The 27,426-nt window shown below is 31.3% G+C and overlaps 2 protein-coding genes across 2 annotated transcripts; one reads left to right on the plus strand and one right to left on the minus strand.

Moving 5' to 3' along the window:
* Positions 1-19: 19 nt before the first annotated feature.
* Positions 20-2,313, minus strand: LOC135142526 (sperm protamine P1-like; the record flags this gene model as incomplete). The annotated part of the gene is made up of 3 exons (XM_064074243.1): positions 2,302-2,313; positions 665-790; positions 20-368 (listed from the first exon to the last, which is right to left on the minus strand). Coding segments are annotated over exons 1-3 (487 nt in total), but the record flags the coding sequence as incomplete, so codon positions are not given.
* A 6,786-nt stretch (positions 2,314-9,099) lies between these two features.
* LOC135142522 (ruvB-like 2) lies at positions 9,100-25,757 on the plus strand. The gene is made up of 4 exons (XM_064074240.1): positions 9,100-9,333; positions 9,388-9,576; positions 17,036-17,611; positions 25,185-25,757. Exons 1-4 carry the CDS (start codon positions 9,237-9,239, stop codon positions 25,211-25,213), a joined length of 891 nt encoding a protein of 296 aa, XP_063930310.1. The 5' UTR covers positions 9,100-9,236; the 3' UTR covers positions 25,214-25,757.
* Positions 25,758-27,426: the final 1,669 nt, after the last annotated feature.

The following is a 27,426-nucleotide window of genomic DNA, read 5'->3' on the forward strand; positions in this document are numbered from 1 at the left end:
CTCTTCTCTCTCTCTCTACTCTCTCTTTTCTTTCTCTCTTTTCTCTTTTCGCTCTTCTTTTTCTCTCTTCTCTCTTCTCTCGTTATTCTCTTTTCTCTCTTAGTTTTCTTTCCCTCCTCCATCTCTTCTCCCTCTCTTCGCTTTTTTCTCTCTCTAATATCTCTCTTCTCTTTCTCTTCTCTCATCCTCTCCTTCTCCTCTCCTCCTCTCCCTCTCCTCTCCTCCTCTCCCTCTCCTCTCCTCCTCTCCCTCTCCTTTCCTCCTTTCCCTCTCCTCTCCTCTCCTCTTCTCCCTCTCCTCTCCTCCTCTCCCTCTCCTCTCCTCCTCTCCCTCTCCTCTCCTCCTCTCCCTCTCCTCTCCTCCTCTCCCTTTCATATATATCTTTTCTCTCTCTTCTCTTTTCTATCTCTCTTATCTCTCTCTTCTCTCTTCTGCCTCTCTTATCTCTCTCTTGTCTCTCTTCTCTCACTCTTCTCTCTCCTCTCACTCTTCCCTATTCTCTCACTCTTCCCTCTTCTCCAACTCTTCCCTATTCTCTCACTTTTCTTTCTTTCTCTTTTTTGCCTCTTCTCTTTATTTGCTTTTTCTTCTTTTCTTTTTACTTTTCCTTTCTCTTTTCCTTTTTCTTTTTTTTTTCTCTCGCTCATCTTCTCCCTCTTCTTGCCTCTGTTTCCCCCATTCTCTTCATCGCCTCCCCCTTCTCATCCTTCTTCCCTTGTCCCCTTCTCTCGCCCTCTTCTTCTACACCCTCCCCTTCTGTGTTTTTCTCTTCTCTCTTTTCCTCGTCTTTCTACTCTTGTACCCTCCCCTCTTTTTTCTTTTCACTTGATTTTTTCATAAGCCAGTCTTTGTCTTCCGTATGTCTATCTACATATTTTTTTTAGATTTATATCTGTCGCTATGCTCCTTTCTTCCTTCATTCTTGTTCCTTTGTATTTTCCCTCCCTTATTCTCCCTGTTACGGTCCAACTTCTTTTTTCCTCTAAATTCTCTTTTTTCCACAGTTTAGTCTGTGTTGGTGCCGATGTTTCTTTTTGTCATTTGTTTTTTTTTTCTTCTCACAAGTGCCTTGCTTCATGAGTTTGTCTCTTTCTATCTTTATTTGCATTTCATTTTCTTCTCTTTTATACTTGAATTATTTTTTTACTCACTAAAGATTTTTCGTCCCACCTGTTCTTAACCTTTTTCCTCTCATGCTGTTTTCTTTTAATGTTTTCCACGTATTATTTTTGATTGTTCGTTCTGTATTTTGTTGAATAAATCAAGAATTGCAAAACGGAATATTTTGAAATCTTGCAGACGTTTTAGTCATTGTAAGCATGGAAATTGTTAAACAAAATAAATCTGTTTATTTAATAAGGATAATAATAATGATATTTAGAATATTTTGTTGAATGTAGCTTACTACTTAATAGTTTTGATCTTCTGTTTTGAGGGGAAGAACTCATTCAAATCAAACTAATTTCTACGTGACATTCTTTCGATGTATAAACATAAACACTTTCAAGTTGTTTTTCTTATCGAGGATAATCTAAGGAAGTACAGTAATGGAGTCCATCGGGAAATTTGGTACTTTCATATTTTCTCGATATTTCGTAACCCGTAGAAAAGGCCGTAGCTAGGGGGAGGCTATAGGATGCTGAGCCTCCCCTAAATCTAGACAAGTTATAATTAACCAAAAGTCAATTAGGACATCGAAAATCAAAATAAAATGTAGTGTTTTATTCAATAAACGGAAGTCACAGCAATAAAAAAGTCTGGACCTTCGGCATTGTGATCCGGTTATTGCAATCCGTAGAAAACATCTTTTAGTTTAGTTTCTGTTTCACTCTCACGTTTACAGGTTAATAGGTGTTATCGCGATTTGTCTTAAAGTACGAGTACCATACATGATTTTCAGTTCATTCTTCAGTCGCACCTCTGTTATTACATACGGCAGACGTGATTAAATTGTTTCGTTGTTTTATTAAATATAAATCACTATTCAAGAATAATAATAATACAATACTTTTATTATTAGCACTACAATGCATCTATCCAAACTGATATATGCGTCCTTGCAAAAATGTGGATGACATCAACACACAATTTTGTAATAGAAAAACTCACTTGGAACAGACGGTTAGCACGTTTTTTTACGTTTACTCAAACATTAGATACATATTTTCCTTTTAGCTTATGTACTTTGTGGGCGAGGGAAGTTCTTCCGAAGTAATCTTCGACTAATTTTTTTTATATGAAAATTAATATTGCATTTCAAAGTTTGTACTTGATTTTACACTAGCTTTATTTCATACGAACCTTATTTTCCATGATGGAAATTCTAAATCTAAAAATTGTTTCCTTGTCGGGAAATGGTATGACACTTTTTTATTTTATTTTTTAAACTTCGACCATTTTTTTTAAATTCGCAATCTAACGATATTAGAGAAATTCAGGATTAGGAAATATTTCAAGAAAAGAGAAATTTGGACCAAATGTATTAATATTTATCAATTAATTCATACATGTTTACAGAGTGTCTACAACGGAACTAATTTTGATAGAGTCTCAGACACAGTATCGATTAAATCTGTGTCCACCTGAAGATCCGTATTAATTGGCGGTATAGCACTCTGTGGTTTTCCATTCGTTACGTCGGGCATCATAATAGTAGCTGAAAAAAATGTCCGTTACATTTCCTTCTTCGTCCATATATTGTAGACTGGCCCAAGAGACATAGCGGTTTCCTTAACTACATTTGTCAACAAATAGTGCAGCTGATTAGATGCAAATTTATGACATTATAGCAAACTTAAATAGAGGCTGTTTCTTTGTTTGCCTGGCATGCTTCTTGTAGGCAGAACCGACTTATCTTCAGCGGTATTAATTTAAGATTCTCTTTATTCACAGACGAGCGACTTGCAAAAGTCAAAATCATGAAACCACTATATCTCTTGTGCCAGTATAATACTCCTCGGAAGCAAAAATGACAAACCTAACTTTTACAACTGAAATTTCAACTCTATTTCTGCACCGTTTATAAATGCGGTGTTAAAAGGCAGTGAATTCGATGTCAGTGGTAAACAATAGTTTGAACTCACCAAAAATTGCGAGAATAACAAGGAACCGTACTACGGACTGCATGTTGTTGATAAATTCAGAAACTGATGTCTTTAGAATTGGAAAACTGGCTTTTATAGAGCTCTTATCTGTGTTTTTCGGTTAAACGTGTAATTACAACAATAGATTTTTTACAAATATTGGCGTTTTTCTTTACTTCGAGTATTATTAAAAGAATGTTAGCGTTATCGTACACATAACGAAGAAACTTTATTGTAGTATTATGACTTTCAACGACCATTATTTAAGAGTAGAATGTTAGTTAATTGTAGTTTCATTATCAGGATGATTGCATGTATGTAATTTTGTGCAACTATTTTACAAGTATGTTATCGTGTGGATGGTAAAATGCTAACCAAAATTTGGTTATTCATCTCCACCAACCAAGAGATGACGTTTCCAAAATTTACAACAATAAATTTTATTTGAATTTTATAAAATGTCCCTTAACTTGTGGTTTATGCATCCGTGTTGAGTTTTTACCCTAGATTGAATATAGCCGTTTACCCTCTCCCAAAAAATTTATAATGTCACATCAAAATTTTGCCTAAATAATTCTATCTAAAATTTGCAAAATATTGTGAGATCATTGCTCTACACTTTTGGTTTATCGGTACTTTCGTAGTTTTTAGAATTACTTATACATGGTGACTCAAAAAAATAATGAATGAGACAGTCTGTTTTATTGATTACATCAAGAATGGCTCGTCTTATTTTTCCAAAAAATTTGCGTATACTGGCTAAAATGTTGATAACGTCAGAAAATATTTCTTTATGGAATATTATTATTGAAACATACGCACACATAGCATGCTTCTTTACGTGTACTTTAACAATACATACATCTCTTTAGTTTAACTAACCGGAGTTTAAAAAAGATTCGGAAAATTAAATTTTATCATTTTTGTACTTCAGGGCGAGCGAAACTTTGTCTAGTTAATTTGAGACCAATTTTTTTTTGGTGGCTTTTTTTACCATTTTTATGTCGAATTTGTTTGTCGCTTTTTCTGGCCCCCATTTTTTCCACTTCTGTTGGATCCCTTTTTTTATTCCATTTTTTTTGCGGGTACCTTTTTTATGGCCTTTTTTTGTTGTCTTATTTTTTAGCGCCCTTGGTTGTCGATTTTTTTTGTCGCCTTCTTTTGTCACTTTTTGGCTTGTCATATGTTTTGTGCCCTTTTATCGTAGTCTTTTTATGTTTTTTTGCGGGTTAGGTACCCTTTTTCTTTTTGTTTGTCACTTTTTTGGTCCCTTTTTGCCCCTGTTTTGGTTCCTTTTTATTGCCTTTTATCGCTTTGTTTTCTCTGCTGTCGTTTTTTGTTAACTTCTTTGTCGTCTTTTTTGTTTTTTTTATGTCAGCTTTTGTCCTCTCTGTGTCTCTTTGTGTCTTTTTCTCCCCCTCTCAGCTGTCTCTTTTCTTCTCCCCTACGCCTATTTTTCTCTTATTCCCTTCTCTCTGTCTTTCTCATTTTTGCTTCATCTCTCTTTTTTTCTCTTATTGCGTCTCGTCTTTCTCTTATTGTCTCTCATCTCTCTTACTGCCTCTCGCCTCTCTCTTATTGCCTCTCGTCTCTTTCACTTGTTGGCTTTTGTCTTCCTTTTATTGCATCTTGTCTCTCTCCGATTGCCTCTCGACTCTTTGCTATTATTGCCTCTCGTATCTCTCCTATTGCATCTGGTCTCTCTCTATCTCTCTCTTATTGACTCTCTTTTCTGTATTATTGCTTCTCGTCTCTCTCTTATTGCCTCTCGTCCCCCTTTTATTGCCTTTCGCCCCTTTTCCTCTCATATTGTCTCTTGTCTCCATCTTACTGCCTGTCGGCTCTCTTATTGTTGCCTCACGTCTCTCTTATTGCCTCTCGTCGCTCATATTGCCTATCGTTTCTATTTTTGCGTTTCGTCTCTCTTATTGCCTCTCGTCTCTCTTAGTGCCTCTCGTCTCTCTCATTGCTTCTCGTCTCTCTTATTGCTTCTCGTCTCTCTTATTGCTTCTCGTCTCTCTTATTGCTTCTCGTCTCTCTTATTGTCTCCCGGCTCTCTCTTACTGCCTGTCGTCTCCCTCTTATTGCCTCATGTCTCTGTCACTTAATGCCTTTCGTGTTTCTTTTATTGCCTCCTATCCCTCTCCCATTGCCTCTCGACTCTTTGCTATTGTCTCTCGTTTCGCTCCTATTGCCTCTCGCCTCTCTCTCTTTTATTGCCTCTTGTCTCTGTCTCATATTGCCTCTCGTCTCACTCTTACTGCCTGTCGGCTGTCTTATTATTGCCTCTCGTCTCTCTTATTGCCTCGCGTCTTATTACCTCTCGTCTCACTCTTATTGCCTCCCGTCACTCTCTTATTATTTTTTGTCTCTCTCTTTTATTACCGCTCCTCTTCCTCTTATTGCCTCACGTCTCCCTTATTGCCTATCGTCTCTCTTATTGCCTCTCGTGTGTCTTATTGTCTCTTGTCTCTCTTTTATTGCCTCTCGTCTCTCTTATTGCCTCCCGTCTTTGTCATTTGTTGCCTTTCGTCTCTCTTTTATTGCCTCTTATCTCTCCCTTGTTGCCTCTCGTCCCCCTCTTATTGCTTTTCGTCCATTTCCCTCTCCTATATGTCTCTTGTCTCGTCTTACTGCCTGTCGGCTTTCTTATTATTGCCTCTCGTCTCTCTTATTGCCTCTCGTCTCTTTTATTGCGGATCGTCTCTCTTATTGCCTATCGTTTCTGTTATTGCCAATCGTCTTTCTCATTGCCTCTCGTCTTACTTATTGCTTTTCGCCCCCCTTTTATTGCCTCTTGTCTCTCTCCCATTGGCCCTCGACTCTTTGCTATTGCCTCTCGTCTCTCTCCTATTGCCTCTCGTCTTTCTCCTATTGCCTCTCGTCTCTCTCCTATTGCCTCTCGTCTTTCTCCTATTGCCTCTCGTCTCTCTCCTATTGCCTCTCGTCTCTCTCCTATTGCCTCTCGTCTCTCTTATTACCTCTCATTTCTCTCTCTTATTGGCTTTCGTCTTTCTCTTCTTGCCTCTCGTCTCTATCTTATTACCTCTCGTCTATCTCTCTCTTATTGTCTCTCGTCTCTGTTATTGTCTCTCGTCTCTCTTATTGCCTCTCGTCTCTCTTATTGCCTCTCGTCTCTCTTATTGCCTCTCGTCTCTCTCATTGCCTCTCATCTCTCACTTATTGCCTCTCGTCTCTCTCTTATTGTTTCTCGTCTCTTTTATTCCTCTGATCTTCCTCTTATTGCCACTCGTTTCTTTCTTATAACCTCCCTTTTCTCTCTTATTGCCTCCCGTCTCTCTCTTATCGTTTCTCATCTCTCTTTTTTATTGCCTCTCCTCTTCCTCTTATTGCCACTCGTTTCTTTTTTATAGCCTCTCATCCCTGTTTTATTGTCTGTCGTTTCTTTCTTATTTCCTCTCGTCTCTCTCTTATAGCTTCTCGTCTCTCTCTTATAGCCTCTCGGCTCTCTCTTAAGTCTCACGTCTTTCTCTCTCTTAAGCCTCTCGTCTCTCTCTTACTGAAGTCTCTCGTCTTTCTCTTTCTTAAGTCTCTCGTCTTTTTCTCTCTTAAGTCTTTCGTCACCCTGTTTTATTTTATCTAGTCTCTCTTTCTCATTGTCTCTGGTCTCGCTCTTTTGCATCTCGTCGCTCTTATTGCCTCTCATCTCTTTCATCGCCTCTCGTCCCTCTGTTATTGTTTTTTCTCTTTCTCTTATTGCCTATTCTCTCTTTTATCGCCTCCTCACTCTTTCTCTTATTGCCTCTTCTCTATCTCTCTCTTATTGCCTCCTCTCTCTTTCTTCCATTGCCCTTTTTTTCTATGTTCTATTGCCCCTTTTCTCTCTCTTTTATTGCTCCTTCGCTCGTTCTCTTTACTCTTTTTGTCCCTCTTTTCTCTCTGCTTTGCGTCTTCTTTACCTCTTCCTCGCCTCTTCCTCACCTCTCTCCCCCCCCCCCTCTCTCTCTCTCTCTCTCTCTCTCTCATCTCTCTCATCTCTCTCCTCATCTCTCTCTCTCTCATCTCTCTCTCTCTCATCTCTCTCTCTCTCATCTCTCTCTCTCTCATCTCTCTCTCTCTCATCTCTCCCTCTCTCATCTCTCTCTTCTTGGCCCCTTAGCTTCTTTTTTGCGTCTTTCTTTTCTTTGCCTTTTCTTGTTTTCTCTCTACCTTTCCTCTCGCTCTCCTTCTCTCCTCTCCCCTCTCGTCCCCTTCTCCCTGCCGTTTCTTTTACCCCGTATCTCCCCCTCCCCCCCCCCTTCTCCCGTGTGTCATCCATATTTATATTAATTATATTTTCTTTTATAGATTTTTGTGCTTCTTTAATTTTGTTTTTCATGCTTATTTTTATTGTTTTTTTTTGTTTCTTTTTATTTTCTCTCTCTTATTCTCTGTGTTACCGTTCAACTTCTTTTTTTCCTAATTTCTTTTTTTTCCACACTTTGGTGCTGATGTTTCTTTTTGCCATCTTTTTTTTTAATACGTCATTTCATTTTCTTTTCTTCCATACTTGAATTATTTTTGTACTCTCCAAAGATTTTTCGTCCCCACTGTTCATAACCTTGTTTCCCTCACGCTGTTTTCTTTTTACAATTTCCACGTATTATTTTCGATTGTTCTTTCTGTCTTTTGTTGTTTATCTCACGTTTTCTTGATTTTCGCTAGTGAATATATTTCTTGTTCTTTTATATATTATGGAAATTCTTTTTAAGTAGTTTTTTGCTAATTTTTGTTATAATTCCACCATAGAACAAACAAGAATAAGTATGTGTTTCTATCTTTTTTTGCTGTTATTTATTGTCACAACTTTCTTCGTGTATTTTTTTTTTGTTATTTTAGTGTTATAATGCGGTAAAAATATTCTGCTTAGTATAATATTTTTTCGACAAGTTACCTTTACCGATATATTATACAATTGTTCAGTGGAAAATATAAATGTCATATAACAAATTTTTTGTTACAGTAACTAATTTTAACGATATGTTTTTATCATGGAGGTTATGTATATTATTAATTTTGTTCAGTAAATAAAACTATTGTCCTGTAAAAATAACGAAAGCTTAGTTAATAATGTTGGATATACAGTAGAAATCATAGACGTTCAATAGAAATTGAACAGGTTTGTTAGAAAATTATGATGTTCTTTATAGTTAACACCCACACATGATACATAACCTCATTATTTTGTTAAAATATGCATGTTAATCTTTATTATATAGAATCATTTATTTGTTATAATTGAAACAATGAAGAATGTTTATTATTATTATTATTTTACTGTTTATTTTTATTTTTTTTTATACATGAAAGTGTATTCTATATTTAAATGTGATCTTTTTTTTTTTCTTAAAATTTTATGTAAATTTTTATAAAGAACAATGTATAGGATTTTGTTATTTTTCCAATAAAAATATTTGTTAAAAATATTGTTTCCTACCTACTGTTACTATTACTGTGTACTTATAGATTACTATTTTTTACTAAATATGGGTATTCATTAAAACGTTCCATCGCCAATTAGGTCAACCAGACACTCTAGCATTTCTACTGAACATCTATTATTTTTACTAAACACAGCACAATTAAATACTTGCACATTGTACTGGTCAGGTTTTATTTTAATACTTACTGAACAAACTTATTAATGTACGTAACAAACTATTTAAGTTACCTATGCATTTTATACTTATCATTTAATTACAAGCCGTTATAATGAGTTCTTCCGTTTTTTTGAGATTTTCGGTGTGGCGGGGATGATAATACGTTTGCGTTAAAGTTTGCAAAGAACATCCAGAAAACAATGTTTATTTTGGAAAATCATATAATTTTTCTTGTTTTGTGGAAATTCTGCCAATTTTTCTTTTTTTTTACCAAATTTTATTAAAAAAGTTTCAAGCGATGAGTAGGGTTTGAAATTTCAAGTAGCATTGACTTTTTTATTTGTTTTAATTGGCACATTTTAAAACTCAGTTTTGGCCAAACAACTGTAACTAAAAGCGACGCAAAAGACCCGTTTCATTTTTTAAATTCCGCCTTCTTGATTTAAGGGAGGAGAGCGAAATCATCGAGGGCGAAGTGGTAGAGGTCCAGATCGAGCGTCCAGCAACAGGCGTCGGCACGAAAGTCGGCAAACTCATCCTAAAAACGACCGAAATGGAAACCGTCTACGACCTGGGCGGCAAGATGATCGACAGCATCCTCAAAGAGAAAGTGCAGTCCGGCGACGTCATCACCATAGACAAGGCCACAGGTTTGTCGCACCTCGTCAATTATACAATCAGACATTTATAACGTTTCAATCCAGGAAAAATCACACGTTTGGGTAGGTCGTTCGCGAGAGCTCGCGATTACGACGCCACAGGCCAACAAACCAGATTCGTGCAGTGTCCCGAGGGCGAGTTGCAGAAGCGGAAGGAAGTCGTACACACGGTGACCTTGCACGAGATCGACGTCATCAACAGCCGCACTCACGGATTCCTGGCGCTGTTTTCCGGTAATTTGAATGTTTAGGCCTGTGTTGGGCAATTTTGCAATAAAAGTAGTTTTTTGTGTGGTCTATGCTCGTTCCGTTAAGGTTACTTGGAATTTGAGCGCTCCGTAAAAGCGAAAGTGCGTGGTTAAGTCAGTTAAGAAAGTTGTATATAGATGAAAAAGATTTCATGTATATGATGCTTTATTCTCTGTAATTTTTACTTCCCGAGCGTAAGCAAAGGAAGTATTGTAATCGAGTCCGTCGGCCGACTCTCTACTTTTACGTTTTCTCGATCTTTCATGACCCCTAGAAGACGAAGAAATAGGTCTCCCATTTCCGTCTGTCTGTCCGTCTGTCCGTCTGTCCGTCTGTCCGTCTGTCCGTCTGTCCGTCTGTTGTCACGGATTTTTATTAGACAGATAATCTCCGAAAGTACTCGACCGATTGTTGTGAAATTTTGTACTTATATTAAGAATATCATGTAGATGGTAAAACGCTAACCAAAATTTGTCGAATCATCCCCACCACTAAAGCGATGACGTCACTTCAAAATTGTACATAGTAAATGGGTTTTCAATTGTATAAAATAACATAGTCCTACACATGTAGTTTACAACTCTGAATCGACTTTTCACCCGAAACGTCCAGATTTTTGGAAAAAAAATCAAAATTATAAAACAACATTTTGAAATTTAATTTTTAATCTGCTAACCAGAATGCTTTGAAATGTTGCAGATGTTTTAAGGCTATAAAGAGCATCATAAATCTTTAGTCAAAAAATATTTGCTTATCCCCTCCAAAAACTTGATGACGTCAGCTCAAAAGTTTGTGGAATAAATCATATCTAAAATGTACAAAATATGATGAGTCTGTACTTGTGAACTATCACTCCATTAATATTTTTTGGATTTGCATATACAGGGTGACTCAAAAAAATTAATGAATGCGTAAATATATTTTATTGATTTAATCAGGAACTACAAAACCGAATGCTCTGAAATCTTGCAGATGTTTTAAGGTCATAAAGAGCATAATAAATGTTTAGTCAAAATATATTTGCTTATCCCCTCCAAAAAATTGATGACGTCAGCTCGAAAGTTTGCCGAATAAATCATATCTAAAATGTACAAAATATGATGAGCCTGTACTTGTCATTTATCACTCCATTCATATTTTTTGGATTTGCATATACAGAGTGACTCAAAAAAATTAATGAATGCGTAAATTTATTTTATTGATTTAATCAGGAACTACAAAACCGAATGCTTTGAAATCTTGCAGATGTTTTAAGGTTATAAAGAGCATAATAAATTTTTAGTCAAAATATATTTGGTTATCTTCTACAAAAAACTGATGACGTCAGCTCAAAAGTTTTCCGAATAAATCGCATCTAAAATGTACAAAATATGATGAGTCTGTACTTGTGATTTATCATTCCATTCATATTTTTGGATTTGCATATGCAGGGTGACTGAAAAAAATTAATGAAGGCGTGAATTTATTTTATCGATTTAATCAGGAATTACAAAACCGAATGCTTTGAAATCTTGGGAATATTTTAAAGTTATTATAAGCATGGTAAACTTTTGTTCAAAATGTATTTGTTCATCCCTCCTAAAAAAATTGATGACGTCACCCTTAAATTTTGCTGAATAAATCCTATCTAAAATGCAAAAAATATGATGAGTTTGTACTTGTGATTTATCATTCCATTCATATTTTTTAGATTTTCTTAAGAGGTGGTTCAAAAAAATTAATGAAGTCAATTTATTTTATTGATTAAATTAAAGGCAACACTTATTATTAGTATTACACCCCAACCAACCCAATTTGGTAGACACAAAATTTGTTAAAGGAAAAACTCGGTTGAAACATAAGGGTAGCACGCTTATTTACATCGACTTTAACATTACAGACCTGCATTTGTTTTATGCGTTCACTTGGTTCCGCGAATGTGAAATAGACATGTTTATAATCAACCAATTGTGAATTTCACCGTTAAGAATTAAAATAAAACCCAATGTTTTATATAATAAGCGGAAGTCGAAGCAATAAAACCGACGGTCGTTTTGTTTACAGTTTCTGTGTTTGGCTCTCACGTATGCTGTTACGCCTGTCATCTTAAATTAACAATGTTTATACATACACGATTTTTAGTTGCCTCTGATGCGTAGGTATACGTGAGTAAATTGTTTCGTTATTTTATTGATTATTACAAATCAATATTCAAACGACCCAATTCATTTTCCCGAAAATTTGAGAATATAATAATTTTATTCTTAGTATTACACTACATCTATCCCAACTGATATACGTGTCCTTGCAAAAATGTTGATGACGTCATCGCAATTTTTTTTTAAATTCCCACTACAAAAATGTAATGAGAAAAAAAAACACAATAGGCATGCAGTCGTCAAGTTTCCGACAGCGAGGGAAGTACTGTCTAAACTCTTTAGACCAATTTTTTATTTAGTATTTTAGTTTTTTGAGTAAAACTTAAATTTTGAATTTAGACTGGAAGGATTTTCGTAGTGTTTCCCACTTATTCATATATACAAGGTGGCCCCACTCTCAGGTGTCTGTTGACGTCATTTGAGGTTATAATTTAAAATGTAATGATTTTCGTTTCGTTTCAATACTTAATAGATACTATAGATGCATTTTTAACACCTTGTATATTTTCACAAAGTTGGATTTTTTATTAAAAACGGAGAAAATAGTATCAGACACAAAAGGAACACAAAATGGAATTTTCTCTCAATTATCAATTATTCATATATGTATGTATTTTCGATTATCGAATTCCTTCCTTTCAACTTTTATAAATAGCTTAATTAATGCAACAAACCAAATAAACATATAACAGTGGCAATTCATTAATAGAGTGTAAAAATTAGCAATCTTCGAAATTACTAGACAGATTGTTGTGAAATTTTAGTTACGTTTTAGGAAAATCGTAGATGGTTACCAATATACCTATATCTGGTCATCTCTACGAACAATTTGATGACATCATCCTAAAGTTTTGCAAAGTAAATGCTACTTAAATTTTACGAAATAACCTTCTTCGGTACATATTAACCCGCTTTTATTTTTTTCTTGATCTAGATTTTTTGAAAAAGAAAATCGGAATTGTCAAAACAAATTTTTGGTGTAATTTTGAAACCGCAAATTTGTCCGCTTTTTTGTAACTGTTTTTGGCCTTTTTTTTAAATGGTCTTTTTCGTGTCGCTTTATTTAACTTTTTGCCGCCTTTTTACTCCTTTTTTTTTATTACATTTTTTCGGTTTTTGTATTTTTTTGTTGGTTTTATGTCGCTTTTTTAAAAACTTTTTTGCAGTTTCTTGTGTCACTTTTCTTTTGTTGCCTTTTTGTGGACTTGTTGGTCGCTTTCCGACTCCCTTTTTTAATTGTTTTGGCCTATTTGTTCTTTTTTTTTAGTAGATTTTTTTGTTGTTTTATGTCACTTTTTGTTAGTTTCAGCATTTTGTCTCATTTTATCGATTTTTTTTCTTGTTTTTTTTTGTGAATTTTTAATTTTTTGTCACCTTTTTTTTCGTCGTCTTTTTTCATAATTTTTTCTTACTTTATTTTTGCGATTTTTTTAATGGTCTTTTTTATGTCCATTGTTTTGCTCCGTTTTTTAGCGCCATTTTATGCCTATTCTAGAATTTTTGTAGCTCTTTGTTTGCCTTTAATTGTTGGTTTTTTTGTGTTTTTGTTTGCAGTTTGTCGTTTTTATCAATTTTTTGCCGCATTTTTGTCGGATTTTTCACTTTTTTATCGCTTTTGGTCTTTTTCACGTTTTTTTTTGACCTACTTGGTCGTTATTTCGGTCCATTTTTAATCGCTTGTTGATTTTTTCACTTTTTTTCCCTTTATTTTTTTTTTCACTTTTTCGATCCCTTTTTTGCTCTTGCCCGTCGACTTTTTTTTGTTCATTTTCAATTGTCCGTTTTTTGATGCCTTTTTATGATATTTTTTATCGTTTTTGAATGAACTTTTTTGTGTTGCTTTCTTTGTTACATTTGTTGCCTTTGTTATCAGTTTTTTTCTCTTTTTTTAGTCCTCTTCGCCTTTTGTTGTCTTATTGTTTTGGAGCTTTTGTCGCTATTTTTGTCGTTTTGTCATCTTTGTAGGCTTCTGTTGTTGCCTTTTTGTGTTTTTTCGTTTTTTTGTGGCTATTTTTCTTATCGTATTTTTGGGAATTTTGTGTTGCTTTTTATCATCGCATTGTTTGCACCTTTTTTGTCTCATTTTTTTTTGTGACTTAGTCATCTTATTTGTAGCCTTGTTATTGTTTGTTTTTTGTGTTTTTTTTCAATTCTTTGGCGCCCTTTTCTAAAGCATTTTGAGTAGTTTTAGAGTATTTATCGCTCATTTGGAGTGTTTTGCGTTTCTTGTCCCTCTTTTGGTCGCTTTTTTAAGGTCTCTTTTTCGGTTTTTTGTTGTCGGTTTTTGCAATTTTTGAATTTTTCAACTTTTAGATTTTTTAGATTTTAGTTTGTCGAGATCTCAATTTTTAATTTTTCAATTTTTCGTTTCGGTTTTTATTTTCTTTATTTTTTTAATTTTACGTTGCTTCAATTTTCCGATTTGCGCGTTTTCGTTTTTTCATTTTTCCCTTTAAAATTTTATCGAGTTTTCAATTTTTAATTTTTCGATTTTTCAATGACGATTTTAATTAAATTTTTGATTTTTAACTTCAAGGCAATTTTTCATTTTTAAATTTTTGAGGTTATCATTTTACAACTTTTGGATGTTTCAATTTTTAGAATTTGCAATTTTTCATTTCTTCAATTTTTCGATTTACAATTTTTCGTTTCGATTTTTTATTTTTTCAATTTTTCTTTTTTTTCAATTTTTAGATTTTTTTAATTATTCGTTTTTTCAATTTTCTTTTTGTAATTTTTCTATATTTCATTTTAAATATATATGTTGCCTTTTTTTGTGTTTTTTCGTTTTTTGTCGCTGTTTTGGTTCCTTTTCTATCGCTTTTTTTTACTTTTTTGTCGCTCTTTTGGTCCCTTTTTTAGCTTTCAAAGTTTTTTTTGTTGTTGTTTTGCTATTTTTTTCGTCGTTTTTTTAGACTTTTTTGTGACTTTTTATCGCTTTTTTGTTTATCTTTTTGTCCAGTTTTTATGACCCTTTTTCATCTTTTGTTGCCTTTTTGTCGCCTATTTTTGTACCTTCGCAATTTTTTTGGGTTTTTTAATATTGTGTTTTTGGTATTTTCTCTCGCTATTTCGGCCCTTTTTTGTCGTATTTTTTTTCGTTGTTTTGTCCTTTTTTTATTTTTTTGGAGCTTTTTCTGTCGCTTTTCATTTCATCGTGTTTTTTCGTCACTTTTTTGCTATTTTTTTTTTAAATGGACTTTTTTCTGTCGCCTTTTTTTAGCATACCATTTTTTTATCATTTTATCATCTTTGTAGGCTTTTGTTGTTGCCTTTGTGTGTGTTTTTTTCGTTTTTTGTCGCTATTTTGGTCCTTTCCTAGCGCTTTTTTAAATTTTTTTGGTCCCTTTTTGGCGTTTTTAAAAACTTTTTATCGCCATTTTGGCATATTTTGTAGACTTTTGTTACCTTTTAATCGCGTTTTTCACTTTTTTGTCCCGTTTTTGTGGCTCTTTTTCACCTTTTGTTGTGGATTATTTTTCTTTCTGTCACCTATTTTTGTACTTTCGCCATTTTTTTCTCTTTTAACGTTGTGCTTTTATTATTTTTGTCTCTCTCTCTTAGTCCTTTATCGCTTTTTTGTAGTTTATTTTTACGTTTCCCTGTGTTGTCGTTTTTTTGGTTTCTTTTTTATTGCCTTTTTTACTGCTTGTTTATCACCATTTTTCGCTTTTTTTTGGTATCGTATTGTTAACGCCTTTTTTTGTTTTTTTATCGCCTCTGTGTTGTTTTTATGGACAGTTTGTGTCGTTCGCCTTTTTCAGCTTTTGTTGTGGATTTTTTTCTGTCGCCTTTTTTTGGCACCTATTTTTGTACCTTTGGCATTTTTTTAGAACTTTTAATGTCGTGTATTTATTTTTATCTCGCTCTTTTGGTCTTTTTTATCGCCTTTTTCTAGTTTATTTTCACGTTATCGCTTTTTTTGTCGTTTATATTTCTGGGTCCTTTTCTATCGCTTTTTTTTTACTTTTTTGTCGCCCTTTTGGTCCCTTTTTGGCATTTTCGTCCTTTTTTTGTAGATTTTTTTGTTAACGGAACTTTATTATGCATTACATTTTTATAAAATTTTTTATCTCTTTTTTTAGCGCCTTTTTTCCCGCATTTTCTGTATTTTTTTTCCTTTTGTTGCTTTGTCATCTATTTCGTTGCCTTATATATGTAGTTGCGTTTTTTGTTTTTTCTTTCAGCTTTTATCGCTCTTTTAGTTCTATTTTATCGCCTTTTTTGTTTTTTTCTTTCGATTCCTATTGTGTCGTTTATTTATCACGATTTTATTGCCTTTTATTCCATTTTTAGGGTTCTCTTTTATAATTTTTTTGTCGTTACCTTTTTTTTATGTTGCTTTTTGCCCCATTTTTAGAGATTTTTTTTCGTCCTTTAGTATGGCAATGTTTGTACCTTTTTTGTCACATTTTTTTGTGATCTTATTTATGGCCTTTTATTGTTAGCTTTTGTATGTTTTTTTCACTTTTTCAGAGCCTTTTTTTAGTGGCATTTTTTGTCATTTTTCCGTTTTTATCGTTATTTTGGTTTCTTCTGTGTTTATTTTGTCCCTTCTTTGGTCTCTTTTTTATAGTCTCTTTTTTCGTTTTTTGATCGCCTTTATTAAAACTTTTTTTGTCGTGTTTTTTAATGTCTTTTTTTGGTCTCTTATTTCCCTCTTGTTGTGTTTTTATTTTTTTTCTTGTGGGGTGCTTTTTTACATTTTTGTGGACTTTTTGTCGGCATTTCGGTCCCTTTTGTTAATTGTTTGTTTTTGTGTTTTTTTGTCACCTTGTAGTCCTTTTTGTGAGCATTTTTCTTTTTTTTTTTGGTTGCTACCTTTTTCAGTGGATTTGTCATTTTTTTATCTCCTTTTTTTACCTTTTTTTTGTCCGTACCTTTTTTAACCTTCTTTTTGGTTATTTTGAATTTTGTTGAATCGTACGCACTTTACTTCTTTACTTCTAGTTTAACAATTCATACATCCTTGTTTTAAGTTAATAAGGATTATCACTAAAAAAATAAAATTCACAAAATCAAATTTTATAATTTATATAAGAAATTAGATTTGTTTGATTGTAATAATTCAGGGACGAGAGAAGTTCTTACACTTATGCATTAATTAGAATGGAAATTTAAAATAGTGTAAAAAATACCCCAGCAGATTGCAACGATGTTAGACTCGGGCACCAGTTTTTTGGCAATCGTCTGGGTTACTTCAGAAAAAAAAAATAATAAGAAATTGAATGACACTTTATGCTTTTGCCTGCGAACGGAACGAGTTTAGTATCTTCAACCGAAACTCTTACTTTTCCTTCTGCCAGGCGACACCGGCGAGATCAAACCCGAGGTCCGCGAGCAAATCAACGGCAAAGTGGCCGAATGGCGCGAAGAAGGCAAAGCCGAGATGATCCCCGGCGTGCTCTTCATCGACGAGGTCCACATGCTCGACATCGAGTGCTTCTCCTTCCTCAACCGCGCCCTCGAGAACGAAATGGCGCCGATCGTCATCATGGCGACCAACCGGGGCATCACGCGGATCAGGGGCACCAACTACAAGTCCCCGCACGGCATCCCCCTGGACCTGCTCGACAGGATGATCATAGTGCCCACCTCTCCCTACGAAGAGAAGGAGCTGAGGGAGATCCTGAGCATCCGCTGCGAGGAGGAGGACTGTCAGATGTCCGACAATGCGCTGACGGTTTTGACGCGAATCTCGAAGGAGACGTCCCTGAGGTACGGGATGCAGCTGATCATGACTTCGAGTTTGATAGCGAGGAAGAGGAAGGCGGCGGAGGTGGACGTCGAGGATATCAAGAGGGCGTATCAGCTGTTCTTCGACGAGGGGCGGTCGGTGCAGTTCTTGAAGGAGTATCAGCAGGAGTTTATGTTTAATGAAGGTGAGTGGGTTTGCGGTGGTTTGGGTTCGGAGGCTCGGAAAAGTAAAGCCGGGTTTGGAAGTTCATTTCCATTTTTGGAAAAAAAAAATGGTCTGAGGTTATTTCGACAGAACAAATTTTTTTGCCATTTTTGTTTTCTGATGACCTCTAGAAAGTAAAAACCAGTGATGTAAATCACATTCCCGCAGTTTTTTTATTTGAATTTTTCATTTCTTAAATGTTTGTTTTTTTCGGGTTTTTAAGCTTAAATTTTTCAATTTTTTCAAGGTCTTAGTTTCCATTTTTTTGATTTTTCAAAGTTTTTATGTTGTACTTTTTCGTTTTTTGATTTTTTATTTTTCAATTTTAGAATTTTGCATTATTCTGATTCGAAAAGTTGAAAAATCGAAAAACAAAAAGCGAAAAATTGCAAAAGACGAAAGATTGGAACATTGAAAAACCAAAATTCGAGAAACGTTCTATTTTGTAGTATTTTGTTTTTTCATTTTTTATTTTTCAGTATTATAATTTTGCAGTCTTTCCATTTTTTTATTCGAAAAGTTGAAAAATTGAAAAAACGAAAAATTGCAAAATTGAAAAACTAGAAAATTGAAAAGACGAAAGACTGAAACATTGAAAAAGTAAAAATCGAGAAACTTACAAATCTAAAAAAATTAGTGAATTGAAAAATTGGAAAGAAGAAAAAACGATTCGAATCGAAAAATTGTAAAGTTGGAAAACTATGACGCTTAATATCGAGAAATTAAAAAAATTAAAAATCGAAAAATTAAAAGTCAAAAATTGAAAAATCGAATAAATGAAAAATACTTTTCCAATTTTTCATTTCTTCAATTTTTCGATTTGTAGTTTTCGTTTCAGTTTTATATTTTCTTTATTTTTACAATTTTTTGATTTTTCGATCTTCCGATTTTATAATTTTCTGTTTTTTCAATTTCAGTTTATTTCAGTTTTTCGTTTCTTCAATTTTTGGTTTTTCAATTTTCCGATTTTGCAATTTTTCAGTTTTTCAATATATCAGTTTTTAATTTTTCGATTTTTTAATTTTTTGTTTATTCAATTTTGCAATTTTCGAATATCTCAATTAATTGACTTTCCGATTTCTTTAATTCAGTATTTTGATTTTTCAATTTTTCGTTTTCAGTTTTTCAATTTCTTGATTTCCAGTTTTTAAATTTTTCTGTTTTTATTTTATACTTTTTCGTTTTTTCATTTTCTATTTAAAATTTATAGAATCGCCAAAATTGTAAAGTCGAAAAACTATTAACTCTTAATGTCGAGAAATTGAAAAATTAAAAGTCAAAAAATTGAAAAACCGAATAAGTGAAAAATACTTTTCTAATTTTTCATTTTTTCACTTTTTCGATTTGTGTTTTTATGATTTTTCTTTATTTATCTTGTTTCTTAAATTTTTAGATTTTGCAATTTTTCGCTTTAAAATTTCCCCAGTTTTCAATTTTTCGATTCTTTAATTTTTCATTTCTTCTTTCTTTGTATTTTTTCGTTTCGGTTTTTTATTTTCTTTATTTTTACAATTTCTCTCCATTTTTCAATGTTCTGATTTCATAATTTTTTGTTTTTTCAATTTCAGTTTTTTCAGTTTTCGTTTCTTCAATTTTTCGATATTACAGGTTTTCATTTTTGGGTTTTTCAATACTCAATTTTTAATTTTATGATTTTTCAATTTTCCGTTTCCTCAATTTTCCAAGTTTGTGATTTTAATTTTTCGTTTTCCAGATTTTATATCACAGTTTTTTGTTTTTTCTTTTCCTTTATTTTTTTCAATTTTCGATCTTTGATTCCTCGGTTTTCCAAATTTTAAATTTTTCAATATTACAATTTTTGGATTTCTCAGTTTTTATTTTATTCTTTTTCGTTTTTTCATTTTCTATTTTTCAACTTCATGATTTTAAATTTTTTTGATTCGAAAAGTTGAAAACTCGGAAAATTAAAAATAGAAAAAGAAAAAAATCGGAAAAAATTGAGTACACAAGAAACGAAAAATTAAAAAAAAAATTGAAGAAACGAAAGATTGAAATATTGAAAAATCAAAATTCGAGAAACATAAAAATCGAAAAAATTAATGAGTCGAAAAATTGGAAAGAAATGAAACGAATCAAGTCGAAAAATTATAGAGTCGTCAAAATTGTAAAGTCGAAAACTGTAACACTCAAAATCGAAAAACTGAAAAATCGAATAAATGAAAAATAGTTTTTTAATTTTTCATTTATTCAGTTTTTCGATTTGCACTTTTTTAATTTATCATTTTTCTTGTTTTTTCACTTTTTAAATTTTACGATTTTTCGCTTTAAAATTTCTGGAGTTTTCAATTTTTAATTTTTCAATTTTTCGATTCTTTAATTTTTTATTTCTTCAAATCTTCGATTTGCAGTTTTTTGTTTTGGGTTTTTATTGTCTTTATGTTTCAATGTTCCGATTTTATAATTTTTTGTTTTTTTTTTTTAAATTTTAACTTTTTCGGTACTCGTTTTTTCATTTCAGTTTTTCGATTTGCAATTTTTTAGTTTTTAGATTTTCCGGCTTTTGGTTATTAAAATTTTTAGTTTTTTTTTGAAATTTTTTTAATTCCTGTTTTTCTAACGTGAAATTTTTCGATATGTTTTTTCGATTTTTTTTGTTTATTCAGTTTTGCAATTTTTGGATATCTCAATTAATTGACTTTCCGATGTCTTCAATTCAGTATTTCGATTTTTCAATTTTTCGTTTTCAGTTTTTCAAGTTCTTGATTTCCAATTTTTAAATTTTTCAATGTTTTTATTTTATACTTTTTCGTTTTTTCATTTTCTATTTAAGATTATAGAATCGCCAAAATTGTAAAGTCGAAAAACTATTAACTCTTAATGCCGAGAAATTGAAAAATTAAAAGTCAAAAAATTGGAAAACCGAATAAGTGAAAAATATTTTTCCAATTTTTCATTTCTTCACTTTTTCGATTTGTGTTTTTATCATTTTTCTTTATTTTTCTTGTTTCTTAAATTTTTAGATTTTGCAATTTTTCGCTTTAAAATTTCCCCAGTTTTCAATTGATTCTTTAATTTTTCATTTCTTCAAATTTTCGATTTGTATTTTTTCGTTTCGGTTTTTTATTTTCTTTATTTTTACAAGTTCTCTCTCCATTTTTCAATGCTCTGATTTCATAATTCTTTGTTTTTTCAATTTCAGTTTTTTCTGTTTTCGTTTCTTCAATTTTTCGATATTACAGGTTTTCATTTTTCGGTTTTTCAATACTCAATTTTTAATTTTATGATTTTTCAATTTTCCGTTTACTGAGTTTTCTAAGTTTTTGATTTTAAGTTTTCGTTTTCCAGATTTTCTATCACAGTTTTTTGTTTTTTCTTTTCCTTTATTTTTTTCAATTTTCGATCTTTGATTCCTCGGTTTTCCAAATTTTAAATTTTTCAATTTTACAATTTTTGAATTTCTCAGTTATTTGTCTTTCCGATTTTTTTAATTCAATATTTCGATTTTTCAATTTTTTGGATTTCCAATTTTTAGATTTTTCAAAGTTTTTATTTTATTCTTTTTCGTTTTTTCATTTTCTATTTTTAAACTTCATAATTTTAAATTTTAAACTCAATAAACAAGAAACGAAAAAATGAAAAAGAATACTGAAAAAAACGAAAGATTGCTATGTTGAAAAACTAAAATTCGAGAAACTTAAAAATCGAAAAAAATTATTGAATAGAAAATTTGGAAAGAAATGAAACGAATCAAGTCAAAAAATTATAGAATCGTCAAAGTTGTAAAGTCGAAAACTGTAACACTTAAAATGGAAAAACTGAAAAATCGAATAAATGAAAAATATTTTTTCAATTTTTCGGTTATTCAGTTTTTCGATTTGCACTTTTTTAATTTTTTATTTTTCTTGTTTTTTCACTTTTTAGATTTTGCAATTTTTCGCTTTAAAATTTCTCGAGTTTCCAATTTTTAACTTTTCAATTTTTCGATTCTTTAATTTTTTATTTCTTCAGATCTTCGATTTGCAGTTTTTTGTTTTGGTTTTTCATTTTTTTTATTTTTGCAATTTTATTTTTTTCGGCATTTCGTTTCTTCAATTTTTCGATTTGCAATTTTTTAGTTTTTAGGTTTTCCAACTTTTAGTTATTAAAATTTTTTGATTTTGCAATTTTTGGCTTTACAATTTCAAGACCTTTCAATTTTTCGGTTTTTCAATTTTTCATTTATTTCTTCAATTTTACGTTTAGGTTTTTATTTTTCAGTTTTTCGGTTTTTCAATGTACTGATTTTATAATTTCTCTTTTTTCAACGTAAAATTTTTCGATATATTTTTCGGTTTTCAATTTTTCGATTTTTTAATTTCTCGTTTCAATTTTGGATTTTTCAGTTTCTCGACTTCTCAATTTTTTATTTGCAATTTCTCTAGTTTAAATTTTAGAATTTAGGATATGTAATAATAATTATGATTTAAAGAAATTGTCATTTGCTCATTTATCCGATTTTTCAATTTTTTGAATTTTAATTTTTAGATTTTTAATTTTTCAATTTCTTGATATTTAATTTTACAATTTTTCGATCTTTCGGTGTTACAGTTTTTTGATTTTAACTTTCAGTTTTTCCAGCTTTACGATTCGATTCGGTTTTCCTTTTTTAGTTTCTTAATTTTTTCGATTTTTATTTTTTCGATGTTTCAATTTCTCGTTTCTTCATTGCTATTTGCAATTTTTTGACTTTCCAGTTATTCGATTTTGCAATTTTTTGTTCTTTCGGTATTTTAATTTTTCAATTTTACGATTTTAGAAATTTTCTAATTGTCAGTTATTGAATTTTAAAACTTTTTCATTTTATTCGACTTTTGAATTTTTCGATTTTTAATTTTTCAGTTTTTCGATTCTTCATTTTTTCATTTCTTCAATATTTCCGTTTGCAATTTTTTGTTTCGGTTTTTTATTTTCTTTATTTTTACAATTTTTCGTTTTTATAATTTTGTGTTTATACGTTATACGTTTCTTCAGTTTTTCGATTCCAATTTTTCGGTTTTTCAGTTTCTCAATTTTTAATTTTCATTTTCTCGATGTTATACACAATTTTTCATTTTTTTGTTTCCTTTATTTTTTAAATGTTATAATTTTTTGTTTATTCAGTTTTTCAAATTTGCGATTTTTGATTCCTCGGTTTTCCAATTTTTAAATTTTTCCATTTTGCAATTTTTGGTTTTCTCAGTCATCTAACATTCCGATTTCTTTAATTTCTTGCATTTTTTCAATTTTTCAACTTCTTGAATTCCAATTTTTAGATTTTTTAATTTTAATTTTATACTTTTTCATTTTTTATTTTTCAATTTCATAATTTTGTAATTTTTCGAAAATTTGAAAAACCCAAAAATTGTAAAATCGAAACGTTATAGAATCGTCAAAATTGTGAAGTCAAAAAATTGTATCACTCAATGTCGAGAAATTGAAAAATTGAAATTTCGAACAAATGAAAAACTTTTTTCAATTTTCATTTTTTTCTTTGCGCTTTTCTGCTTTTTCATTTTTCTTATTTGTTCACATACTCGCTCCAACACTCTCGAGTTTTCAATTTTCTTTAATTTCTCATTTCTTCAACTTTTTGATTTCAGGTTTTTGGTTTTGATTTTTTATTTTCGTTATTTTTACTAGTTTTTGATTTTCAATTTTCCGATTATAATTTTTTGTTTTTTCAGTTCTTCGTTTCTTCAGTTTTTCGATTTGCAATTTTTCAATCTTTAAACTTTTCAGTTTTTCGATTTTCCGACTTTGGTAGTTAAAATTTTTTGATTTTGCAATTTTTCGATTTACAATTTCACGATTTTGAATTTTTTGATTTTTCAATTTTTCATTTCTTCAATTTCTGGAAATGCAATTTTTCGTTTAGTGTTTTATTTTCATAATTTTTTCAATTTTTGATTTTTTAATTTTCCGCGTTTTCAATTTTAGATGTTTAATGTAATGAAGTAATAATTAATTAATTATAATTTAAAATATTTTACACTTTTTCGATTTTTCAGTTTTAGAATTTTTGTAGTATTACGTATTTTAAAACTTTTTTATTTATTTGATTTTTCAATTTTTCAATTTTACGATTTTAGAATTTTTGTAGTATTCAATTACTGCATTTTTAAACTTTTTCATTTATGCGAGTTTTTAATTTTTCGATTTTCCTTTTTTTCAGTTCTTCAAATTTTCGATTTGAAATTTTTCGTTTGTTTTTTATTTTTTCAATTATTCGATTTTTCAATGCTTCATGTTATAATTTTTTGTTTTTTTAGTTTAAATTTTTTCAGTTCTTAGTTTTGCAATTTTTTAACTTTGCATTTTTGTTTCTTTAATTTTACGATGTGCAACTCTTCAAGTATTTATTTTAAAATTGTTCAGTTTTTCAATTTTCCAACTGTTGGATGTTTCAATTTTTCGATTTGCAATTTCACGAGTTTTCGATTTTTCAGTTTTTCATTTCTTCAATTTTTCGATTAACATTTTTTCATGTCACTTTTTTCTTTTCCTTATTATTTCAATTTTTCGAGTTTTCAATGTTTTAATTTTATAATTTGAAAAAATCTAAAACTGAGAGAACGAAAAATTAATAAATCTAGAAGTTGAAATTTTTGGGTTTTTATTTTTCGTTTTTTTTTCAATTTTTGATTTTGCAATTTTTCGTTTTTTCGGTTTTTCTATTTGCAATTTTTCGATTTTTCAACTTAGCGAATCAAAAAAATGGAAAAATTGCAAGATTTTAAAATTGAAAAATGAAATACTTTAAAAAATGTCAAAAATTTGAAATCAGGAACTTGAAAAATTCAAGAAACGAAAAATTGAAAATCGAAGGATTAAAATTGAGAAACTGAAAACTTGAAAAGGTGCAAAATTCAAAAAACGAAATATTGTAAAATTGAAATATTTAAAATGAAAGAAATCGGAAAGTCATCAAATAATTGGGAAATCCAAAAATTGCAAATTGAAAATTTTAAAAATTGGAAAATCAAGTAATCAAAGATTGAAAATTTGAAAAATTGAATAAACAAAAAATTATGAAATCGAAAAAAATATTGAACGAAAGGAAATGAAAAAATGAAAAATTGTAACATTTGAATTTGCGAATTTTATTTTTTTTATGAAGGAATATCTTATTTTATAAAATTGAAATACTATTTACCAATGCAAATTTTGTAGATGACGTCACCATATTGTTGATGGGGATGTTTATTTAAATTTTGTCAGCGTGTTACGATCTATATGATATTTCTAATACACATATAAAATTTTACAACAATCGGTTCATTAGTTAAAAAAATAAGTACGTCGATGTCATAACAATTTTTAAAATTATTGAAAAAGATCAAATTAGAAAAGATAAAATTCTACAAGTTTAGATAGTTGGCAATTCGAAGTCCAGTTTTTTATTGGATAATCATATGGAAAAAAAAAGTTGTACTCGACGCGATAGTGCTCCATCGCAGATCTCACCAACCATTAATACCATTTTTTTAAGCAAATTCCAAGCCTCTGATCTCAGACTATGATTAACTAACACCACCAGGACCGCATTTACTACATTTCTTAATTTTTCTTTCCAGAGGACGCGATCGAGATGGACACGTCTTAACTTCCCTACATAGTTGAGCGCATTTAAACACTTATCTCCTATCTGGCGTGCGTTACCACAGTAAACATCACCTTGTTGACTAAAAATACGAAGGTGACATAATTGATCGGGATAACCTGAACCCAACTGACGGAATGACACTTGACCGGGAAATTCTAATGACACCTATTTTGCTTTTTTTTTTGTTGCGACTTTGGTAAAATTGCATACAATTATGTTTCGACAACGGTCTAGTTTGAGCGATGGTGTAATTTTCGCCGCGGGTCTATTGAGAAATTTCCGTGATGAAAATTTTTGCTTGCGTTGTTTTTGTCGAGATAATTGAGGGAAATGGCAGTTTTGTGTCAAATTTTCTCGTTCGGGGGTCGGACGTTTCCTTAATCTCGGCGAATCAAAGTGTTATGCTTGGGAGATTTGCATAATTTTAGGTTGCATAATGGAGGTGAGCGGGCAGTGGCGTAACAAGTGTCAGGTTTGATGGGATAGTGTTTAAATGCACGCTGATGTTGTGTGCGTTTTTTTCTAATAAAGTATTTTTATGTCATGTGGGTTTTTTTCTTGTTGTTTTTGAAAGCCTATGTGCGCACGTTATTACTTCATAGAGTGAGAATTAACAAGGTTGATGGTTTTTTGGTCGGTTGAAAGCCGAGTTGTTTCAGGGTTAATAATTGAGATTATAAACAAGATATTTTGTTATTATGAGGAGCATATTTATGGTGTTGAGAAATTGCCCAAAAGGGAGAAAACAATTATGTTTTTAGGAATTTTTTCGTCTTTATAGTCAATAAATGTACTAGTGCGAACATATTGCACACTAAAATACAATTTTTTTTATTTTCTAGGTCAGTTTGTGGTTTTTGCAGTTTAGTTTTAAATCCAAATTCTATGCTTGATTGTGTAAATCCAATGAACAATTTGCTTCATGTAAAATCACGCCAAATTTATGAAAAAAAAAAATGCACAACCGGTTTAATAGTGCCAACCTTAGAAAAATGAATTACACTGTTTTTAGTATAATTGTTACAGCAGATTTGTCTTACGATCAACCCACAGCAAAGTACAAAAAAAAACTCTGTTGGCAATCCTGGATTTTTAGTTGAAACTGGTATCATGATGTTTTCTCAAATTTCTGGTTTTCAGCTATCAAGACTGACAGATTGTTGACATTTTTAATTGTAACATGTACCCAAAACACAATTCCTCCCATGATGCCAACATAAATGCAAGAAAAGTTCACATTTTTGGCGGTTGTCCGTCTGTCTTATCTCGAATGACTGCAATGTTTGTGATTTTTTTTGTCAGGTTGGCAACTGACATACTAGCACTGCTGCCAATAATTCAGAATTGCCAACACAAAAATTTGCTTCACTCGTTAACAGTAATTCGGTATTTGTTGGCCGTCTGTCCTATGGCCATTGTCGGTCTGTTCTATGGCCGTTATGTATCTGGCCTGTCCAAAGACCTTTGTTTTTATTTGTCGATTTTTCGTAGTTTTTTGTTACCTTTTTGACGTGACAACGTCTTATAATTCGATTGAGCCGGCTGCACGCACGAAAAAACATGACTCATGCGGCGTTACCTCGCTCTGAGGCGTTCCATGTGACTCATGCGGCGTTACCTCGCTCTGAGGCGTTCCATGTAAGGCTTGAAGTGCAAGCGAGAACGCGACAAAATTAAAACAATAAGTTAACAGAACTATTTCACGATGAGTAAAAAATCGATGGCTTTACTATTTAATCGAAATAATTTTCGAGCGTAGCTATGATTTAAAAAAATTAAAACATAAATATTAAATCTTCCACATATCACAACAACGTGTCTGAAATTACAGGTTGGACCAGCCAGCCGTCAAAGGGAACATTTTCTCCTATATCAAACACATTGAGGCGGGCTTTTTAAACACTAGATTTACGAAAATCTTAATGTTTCCAAATTTTAAATTTTAAATGTAAGATTTATAAACAATAATTTAATCATTGTTTATTCTTATAATGAATTATTTGAAATTATTACTTTTTTATAACAAATTACAATTTAATTTGCAAAAATAATTAAGTGACTATTGAAAAAATTTAATTATATTATTAAAATAATAAAATCAAAATTTAAGAAATTTTAATAAATTATTTTCTTAAGACGTTGTCACGTTCAACTATCGTCAGTAAACCGACTTTACAGACAACCGATTTTTTTGTCATCTTTTTGTGACCTTT

Source organism: Zophobas morio, unplaced genomic scaffold (genome assembly GCF_036711695.1).
Source record: "Zophobas morio isolate AGI-343-1 ecotype UQ-CSIRO unplaced genomic scaffold, CSIRO_AGI_Zmor_V1 ptg000049l, whole genome shotgun sequence".
Lineage (NCBI taxonomy): Eukaryota > Metazoa > Arthropoda > Insecta > Coleoptera > Tenebrionidae > Zophobas > Zophobas morio.

Excerpts from the sequence above, each read along its gene's own strand:
- LOC135142522 (XM_064074240.1), top strand. The coding sequence starts at position 9,237 with ATGGAAACCGTCTACGACCTGGGCGGCAAGATGATCGACAGCATCCTC. Across the intron at positions 9,334-9,387 it reads CACCATAGACAAGGCCACAG|GAAAAATCACACGTTTGGGT; the intron begins GTTTGTCGCACC and ends GTTTCAATCCAG. Across the intron at positions 17,612-25,184 it reads GGAGTTTATGTTTAATGAAG|AGGACGCGATCGAGATGGAC; the intron begins GTGAGTGGGTTT and ends TTTTCTTTCCAG.